Source organism: Balaenoptera musculus, chromosome 10 (genome assembly GCF_009873245.2).
Source record: "Balaenoptera musculus isolate JJ_BM4_2016_0621 chromosome 10, mBalMus1.pri.v3, whole genome shotgun sequence".
Taxonomy (NCBI): domain Eukaryota; kingdom Metazoa; phylum Chordata; class Mammalia; order Artiodactyla; family Balaenopteridae; genus Balaenoptera; species Balaenoptera musculus.
Genome location: NC_045794.1, coordinates 88,505,094 through 88,514,054, shown reverse-complemented (window position 1 = coordinate 88,514,054; position 8,961 = coordinate 88,505,094). Strand labels below are relative to the sequence as shown.

The 8,961-nt window shown below is 44.5% G+C and overlaps 1 protein-coding gene across 2 annotated transcripts in view; it reads right to left on the bottom strand.

Annotated features, from left to right (window-relative positions):
• Window positions 1-5,885: 5,885 nt before the first annotated feature.
• The window catches only part of POLR3B (RNA polymerase III subunit B), a 114,527-nt gene continuing 111,451 nt past the window's right edge, over window positions 5,886-8,961 (bottom strand). Inside the window, exon 28 of one of the 2 annotated variants that reach the window (XM_036866519.1) lies at window positions 5,886-6,684. In XM_036866519.1, the coding sequence (XP_036722414.1) occupies window positions 6,555-6,684 (130 nt within the window). In that variant the 3' untranslated portion in view covers window positions 5,886-6,554. The remainder of the gene's footprint in view (window positions 6,685-8,961) is intronic. The other variant, XM_036866520.1, reaches the window with a different exon arrangement.

Here is an 8,961-nt window from a genome sequence, read left to right as displayed (position 1 = left end):
ATCACAACAAACCTGTGGGGTGGGCCTATTCTGACCCTGTACAAGCCTGGGTGGGGTGGTGGAGGCAGACAGGCAGGTTATACTCTGTGGAACAGACTGAGAAGACTGAGACTCGGCGCATTAGGGGAAGACCTGGGCGTCCAGCTCCAGCGCAGGGCATGGCGGTGCCTCTGCTGTGTTCACATGCACAGAGCAGGAAGGCCAGAGTGGCTCTGCCCTCTCCTTCTGTTGGTAACACCACTGCCAATTCATGTTCAGGCGGCAGCTCCAAGGTTACGTGGCTCTGGGGCTCCCCCACCCACTCTTGCAGGCTCAGCACCTGGAAAGAGTAGGAGAAATCACAGCACCAAACTGTGATGGTAGCCCGTGGGGCCCAAGGAAGCTGTGCAGCACCCAGAGCATATCTGCTGACTTTGTGCTTTGCTTCGGGAGAGGTGGCGCTGGGGCATCCCTGGGGGGACCTGGACACCAGACTGAAGTGCCCAGCAGGGACAGAGACGGAGACTGGAGTTTTCCGGACAGTCACTTCAGAAAGGCCACCTCGATGTGGGACGTGTCTGTGGGGCTGGCAGGCAGATCTGGTACTGAGTGGAAAGAAGCTGCAGAAGGAGAAAGCGGAAACCACAGGGCCAGAGTCAGAAACCAGTTAGCACAAGTGAGAGCAGCACCCCAGGTTGCTGGAGAGGAGCTTCTCCTGTATAAATCTAGCCTTTAATGAAGTGTCCTCTGGGCAGGCTCTCCACCGGCAGGGGTGGGGTAGGGGAGGCTGGAGGCATGTGGGAGGCGTGGTCCAATACAATCTGCTGCTTAAGGGGAAGTCATGCCACAGAAAGAGAGGAAAGTGGGGAGCTAGTTCCCAAGGTGTGGGTTCTTCGGCACCCCTAAAAATCCAACTGGCTCTAAGAGAGGATGGGATCCAAAGCTCTTCACGTAGCTTACAACAGTGGGTCTCAAAGTTTAGCCTGCATTGGAACCACCTGGAGGGCTTGTTAAACCATAGATCGCTGGGTTCCACCCAAAGTCCTAACAAGTTCCCAGGTGACACTGATGCCGTTGGTCCAAGGACCACACTTTGAGTCAGGCTACCCTACCCTACCCTGCCCCCTCCAAAGATCTGTCATCATTACTTAACCGTAAAGGGTATTATTATTCCAGTTTCTTCAAAGACGGTGTTCATAGGAGTCCCTATTTAACGTATAGCAAATTCACCAAACCTCCACTCAAATTATATTAAAAATGTGAATGTAAACTTCACCCCAGCATCCAATACAAAAGATTCTGGATCCATCATCGGTGTTAATTTATTCACACCACTCCTTGCCTTCATTAACGTGGATGATTGGGAGTTAGCCAGACTTAAAATTTATTATGCATGGAATGAGAGCTATTACCCAGACTTGAAAAATATTTTAAGTCCTTGGACTATGGTCTGCGATTTTAGACCTGAGTGAAAATGTGAGTTTCAGGTTGTCCTGAGAATTGCTGCCATGACATCCTGATCACAATAAATTTGATTTGCTGAAGCAAATCTCTTAATTGCTTCTGGAGCCTGTGTCTGAAACCCAAACTGGTAGCTTGGCTTTGGTAACAAACAGTATATATACTTCTGGATTGCCACTGCTTATTTTTTTTTTCTCCATTTAAAATGGCCTCTTTAAAGGCTTGACATTAGTTTCCCACCAACCTTGGCCCCGTGGGACTGATGTAGTAAAAATCCAACTTTTAGTCAGCAAATGAAATAAACTGTTTTCAAGACACATATGGAGTAAATATGGATGGTAAAGAGGTGCTATTTTTATAGTCACTTTTCTGACCATCCGTCTCACAAAGGAATCACTTACAGGTCTCTCGGAACCTGGCTTCTCTATTCCTCAGCCGGCTGAGCAGCAGACGGGCCCGGCCACCAGCCCTCCTGTGCTTATTCTCTTTTGACTCATCACTGCAAATGAAGGTGTTGGCCCCAAATGCTCTGAAGCAGCTGAAAACTATCCCATTATATAGCACCCAATCAAGCCCCCTCCCCCTTTACTAGACTCTCCGCACATGGAAGCATTTTGAGACCTGGCTCTCTGGGCTTCCAGAAACTATTCTGGGACTCCCACACCGACAAAAGGCCTCACTTTGATGTCAGCGGTAAATGGTTGTTCCAGGGAAGTGTGTTCTCTAATCCCACCACCCTCCTTCCCCCCCATCACCATGAAATGGGGCGGCTTTCACAAATAGCTTTTGTAAAACCCTACAGTCTCTGCCCTTGGCCCTGGTTCCCAAACTCCTTCTTCCAACGGAAACCTGGGGCTTGCTTTTCCTAACCCTTTCCTGATGACGCTGTACAGGATAAGGCCAGTCCTGGCAGCGCTGTGAGGGGTATGAGACTATCAATGAGAACAGTAACAAGCACTTGTGAACACTCATTACGTGCCAGGTACTGCGCTGAGTCATTTCGATGTATTATCTCATTTAACCCTAAAAATGTCCCTGGGTGTCAGTACTGTTATTTTTCCCATTTTGAAGATGGGTAAACTAAAGCAAAGATAACATATTTGGGGTGACAAAACTATTAAGTGAAAAGACAAACAGGTTTAGAACCTGTGTTCTTATAAAAAACTTATTTGTTGAAGTATAAAGTATATTCAGAAGAGTGAAAAATCCTGTGTATACAGCTCAGTGCATTTTTATTCACACACCCATGTAACCAACTCAGGTCAAAAAAATACGGTGAGCACCCTAGAAGCCCCCTTCCTGTACTACACGGTCACCAGCCACCCACTCTACACAGGAACTGTTACCAAGATTTCTTAGATCGTAGATTAGTTTTGCTTATTTCTGAATTTAAATGGAACTGATCCAGTATGTATTCCTTTGTATTTAACTGGTTTTTTTTTTACCCACTATTACAGTGGTGAGATTATCTGTGATACTGTATGAGGCTTTTCATCACTATATAGTGGTCCACTGTGCAAACATCCCACAATTGATTTATTCCATTGTTAATAGGCAGCGGTTATTTATAAGTCGGGGCCATTACAATAGTGCTATTAGAAACATTTCTGCTCACGCCTACTGATAACATACACACACTTTTCTGCCGGGCCCACGCACAGCCAGGAAAGGGACTGCTGGGCACATTCAGCTTTAAAAGATACGGCTAGCAGTTCAGCCAGGGCTGCTGTGAGCTGGCAAATGTCTTGAGGGGTATAACGGACTGAACTGTGTCTCTCCAAAAGTCCTATGTTGAAGCCCCGGCTCCCAGTGTGGCTGTATTTGTAGACAGAGCCTTCAAGGAGGTGATTAACATTAAATAAGGTCACAGGGGCCCTACTCCAATGGGACTGGTGGTCTTTGAAGGAGAGGAGGAGACCTGGAGCTTGCTCGCTCTCCTGACACGAAGGACAGGCCGTGGGAGGACACAGCGAGAGGCGGGCGTCTGCAGCCAGGAAGGGACAGAGTCCTTACCAAGGACCACATCTGTCAGCACCTTGATCTCGGACTTTGAACCTCCAGAACTGTGAGAAAATAAACTTCTATTGGGTAAGCCACCAAGTCTGTGGCATCCTGTTGCAGCAGCCAGAGCGGACTAATACAAGCGGAAAAGTGGTGGAAAAGTTGGGTTCGCCTCAGTGAGCTTTCTTTCTAGTTGGGATCTTGGCCTTTCTAGGCCTGCTGTCTTGGCCACTCTGAGCCCGCAGTTTTGTCTCCCCAGCCCTTGGACTCTGCCAAAGCTTGGGAAAGGGGTGCAGCCTCTCAGTGGCTTTGACCTGGCTTTTTAGCCTCTCATCCCTGTGCCAATTCCAACCTGGCAGAGCCTTGAGGGAAAAAGCGCTTCGAGGGTGGCCTGCAAAAGGTTACTCTATCATTACTGGAAATGGAAATCTAACTGGTAGTTTTTAAAACAAGGAACTTACAAATAACAAAATCAAACTGTAGTAGGACTGACACCAATTCTGTCCTCTTTTTATTAATATATTATTCAGTCAACTAGCTATTCAAATGTAGTATCTGCTAGTTTTTGAAATTATCAACCCGACACAATTTTTTCCTCTAAGGATGTCTCAGTTTGGAACCCACACTTTCTAGATCTTTGATAATGTGGAGAACTGACTTCCTAGGTTAGGCGATTACCCTCAAAATGATCAGAACTGCCTGAACTGTTTTTGAAAAAAGAAGTTTAAGAAATTCAAATACTTAGTGGCATCTGAATAAAAAAAATTGTTACATTTAGTGATTGAAAAACAGAATCATGGATGAAACCCAGAGAGCCCTCCAAATCGGGAAGCCTGGTTTCAAGGCCCACACTGTTCCCCGTTAGTGGTGGGGCACTAGGGGAGTCAGCCACTTGGTGCCTCTGTTTCTTTTTTTTTTTAAAGCATCTTTATTGGAGTATAATTGCTTTACAATGGTGTGTTAGTTTCTGCTGTATAACAAAGTGAATCAGCTATACATATACATATATCCCCATATCCCCTCCCTCCCACCCTCCCTATCCCACCCCTCTAGGTGGTCACAAAGCACCGAGCTGGTCTCCCTGTGCTATGCGGCTGCTTCCCACTAGCTATCTATTTCACATTTGGTAGTGTATATATGTCCATGCCACTCTCTCACTTCGTCCCAGCTTACCCTTCCCCCCCCCCGTGTCCTCAAGTCCATTCTCTACGTTTGCGTCTTTAATCCTGTCCTGGTGCCTCAGTTTCTTTAGCTGTATAAAGGGCATAATCACACTTGTGAAGTGTTCTTGAATTTCCAGAGCACAGCTAATCATTTGCCCTGGGAGCTCCCTCAGCACTGCCGGGGTTAAGCCTTAGCACTGATTGAGGGACAGCGTTCCTAGCTGATGTCCTGGCCTCCTCCACTGGGTTCTGAGCTCCTTAGGGCAGAGGTCATGTCCTGCCCCTTCTATCCTCAGTACAGGGCCTCACACAAGGGAGGTACCGAGGAATGTGACGTAACCCCCATGCCACTCAGCACCCCGTGCGCTGGCAGCTCCTCCCAGTGTCCACTGATGTGGCATGCCTCACAGGGCAGGGCGATGGCATCTTCAGCAGAGTTGATAAGTGGAGTTGTCACATAACGGGAAATAGAATCACCCTACAAAGCTCCTTACATGGCCCACAAAGCACAGTACATATACATTCAATCTAATTCAGTCATCTTTAGGCACCATCACTTTTGAGAATGACAAAGCCAGATGCAAGGAAGGAACCACCGACAGAACCGAAGATCTGGGCATTCAAACTCCTCTGCCCTCGTAATCCTACTGAGTCCCTGAAGGGAATGGAGACACGTGGAGATGTCTGGGGAAGCTTTACTCCCCTGGAGCGTGTCCTGTGAAGCCTCGAGGACTCTTACACCTGAGTGAGACTGTCGAGGTTGGGTTCTCAAGTCAGTGACTAGCCTGGCTGCCTCTTTTGAAGAGTCCCAGCACACAGCAGCTTGGTAAAGGCTTTGAAAAAGTACTCGGTATGTTTAACTGGGATACACGCAGTTTTTCAACGTTATTTGACACTGGACCTTGATTCCTGTTGGTGTATGATACCTATTAATATTCTGTGGGACATGTTCAATGTGACACGCTGGGAATGCAGCCTTAGACCATTACTCAAAGCTTTTCTGACTTATTTTATAAACAATCCCTAACAGAAATATTTATCTGCCTTCAGGGCAGAGCAATTAAGAACAACCTAGAATTGGATGAAGAAGGCTGTCAGATTAAAAACAAAATGGACAGCTAACAGCCTGGCAGGAATGGAAAGGACAGAAAACTTACAGAGCATCCATGGAATTATTTTCAGATATTCAACAAATATTATTGTATGGTACGATCACGGAGGTTCAGAAGAGTAGCAGTCCTTAAGAAAATGTGACATCCTTGGCAAACTTGCTTAAGATGGTAGGAAGACATTTATTGTCTTTACCAAGGTTAGAATTAAAAAGTTGGGTATATACAGACAAGATTCAATTGTTGGGAAAATTCATCTCCTCACCGCACAAGATAAGGACCGCACCCTTCTTACCATTCGCTTTCCCAGCTTCCCGCAGTTGTCCTTCCTTCAGATACTACTCAGATCAGCCTCCTGGACAAAGGCCGAGTCAACCAACTCAAAAAGATTCTTCACGTCCTTCCCACTTCATAAGAATCTGAGTTTCATTTAACCCCAAACATTTTTTTTTTTAAGGAGGAAGGTCTTTCTAATGAGTAAATTTCAAGATACCAGAACATAAATAAAAGTTTATTTATCTTTTAGGTCATATCCACTTGTGAATCACATTCGGTACACGGATGAGAGACTTTAGTCCACATCGTTGGCACCTCCTCCGTGGCCCGAGGCCCGTTGATCGAGGTTGTTCAGCCAGTCTCCTAATGTAATAAAAAGCCTCTCCATCAATTTCGTGGGTTTTTTTTGTTTGTTTGTTTGTTTGGTTTTTTTGCAGAGAGAGAGAACATTCAAAAGAATTATTCCCGGGAGCAGAAGAGGTCCTCATCCCTTCCATCCTTCCGCTTTCCACTGTGTTTAACATACCGACAATTCTCTTTGGAAATGGAACCGTTTTTTCCATCCTTACTCATTGTACTTGGACAGTTTCAACCTGGGGATAATGTTCATCGACTGCAGCTCCTGGAAGAGCAGCTTGCAGGCGTACGGGATGCGCAGGGAGGACACGTGGCAGGACGACTTGCAGAAATGGCACCTGAAACCCAAGCCAGCTGTGTTAGACGGACAGCAACTCAGAGGTAGAGGCCTGCACACAGGAGGTGAGGATTTGCTCTGAAAATTCCATGACCATCCTATCAAGTTCATTCGTTTTCTATTCCTCAGTGTTCAGTCACACTATCAAATATGTATGTATGTGCCCCCAAAATAAAAAGAAGCATCCAAGGCAGCAAAAGAAAGAACAAAACAATATCACTCCCCCAGTTTTTAAAGCATGGAATTTTAATCAGTACTTCCACACTTCTAGACCTTTCTCCTTAAAATGCAAAATATCTGCCTATGTATTTATTTTGAATGAGGCCCAGAAATCTGAACCGTCTGAAAGTTACTCAGATTTAGACATTTTTTATTGTTGAAAGAGTTCCAAACCAATTGAATCCATGTCCATGTATTTGAAAAGCACCTACTATTCTATACTATTCTAGACAAGATAGATGCTCAATTTGATTTCTGTCACTGAAATGCTTGAAGTGTGATGGGAAAGAGAAGACTTTCATATAGAAAGGTGGTATCCAATCAAATGCTACCTATTTTTCCAGCACTCTTCAAGCGTGGTTATTTCTCTTAGTCCTGGAAGCCACTGCACTTAACAACGCGCTGACCCCTGTGCGAAACCAAGGAACCTCTGTGTGTGTGTGTGCGTGTATTCTCATTTAACCCTCACAACAGCACCTGCTCCTAACCACTGTGCCTGCTCTTCCAGTTAGGATTTTCTTTTCCTTCAGGAAGAGCCAGTGAACTGAACCTAGATCTTAGTCAATAGCTACAACTAAAGAAGCGTCCCTGAGGAGAAAGTGAATTATTTTCTCAGGTTTCAGACCAAAATAGGACCTTACCCTATACCTCAAGGGTCTGGGGCATCTGGGACAACAGGTTTCCAGGAAAAATCCTGAGACTTAATATGTAGAAAACTAGGTCCTCCCAGTTAACAGGGGGCAAAATGAGTGCAAGAGGAACAGCAAACAGGGCTTAGAAGAGTCAGCGCTGACTGGGGACTAGAGGGAGAGTCCTTAGTGAATGGTAAAGGCCCTTCTGGAGGGCAGTAAGGCAATGTGCGTTACAAACATAGACACATATGTTATTTCACTGAGTAATCACAAAAGTGGCAAAATACGTGCACAAGAATGTCACGGTTACACTACTTATAACGCATAGTAGCATATGCATACTACTCCGGCTTAAAGCAGGAGATGGCTCATGTGTCCAATAAGCAGTTTGTTCTGTGATTACAGGACATTCATGCAGAAGAATCCTGTGCAGCCATTAAACGTGATGCTGTAGACCCACATTAGTGAAATGTAAAGGTGTCCAGGACACACTGTGGAGTAGAAAAAGCAGTTTGCTAAACAGTGTGATCACAAGGGGGGGTCCTCAGATGGGTTTCAGTAAATGTATGAAGCCCTAAAATCATATGTAACAAGATTTTTTGGTGTACGTATTTTTACTTTTATACTATTATCAGAATCTCAAAAGGGCTCATGACTGAAAATAAAAAAGGGTACAGGACTACTGGCAAACAGAGATGTCCCCAAAAGAGTCACTAAAATGTTAATAGTGGTCATCTGTGGATGGTAGGAATTAGTGTGACTGTTTGTATTTCTTCTTTATATATGTATCATTAACAATTTTTATAACTGAATATTTTACAAAGAGCAGGGATCATTTTCACCATCAGTAAAATAAAGCTTTATTATTTTAGAAAAGAAAAGCATTAAGGCTGAGAATTTGAATGTGGTGGTGAGTATGCAGATATGAACTTCTTGAGGAGAAGAGTATGGAAAAGGGATGAGCCATGATGGACCTGTGCTCGTGTCCCCACTAGGGGACTTGCAGAGGCCTTAACAAGCACTGTGGAGATTCGATTCCATCAACAGTAATAAGAGGAACATGGTGGATGACTTTTTCCTAAAAGATTATCTAAAGACCTCTTTAATGCATTATAGTTTAAGAATTATGTTTTTAATGTGCCTGGGTTGATCTAATTTATCCAGGAATCATGTTCATGCTTTAATTAAACTGGAGAAATGGATTTAACTGGGGCAACTTCTTGCTGATTCTCCTGTCCAGTATATTACCTGGTGACTTCAGGTCAAGCTAATCCATTTAAAACTTCCATATGTGCTGATTCATAATCCAGAAAGCCCACTAATCTTCTCTATTATTCAATGTTTCTCCAACATTTAAAATGTTCCAATGCATGTGTATACATACATGCATATGCGTATATATATATATACACATAAAGAAAAATATT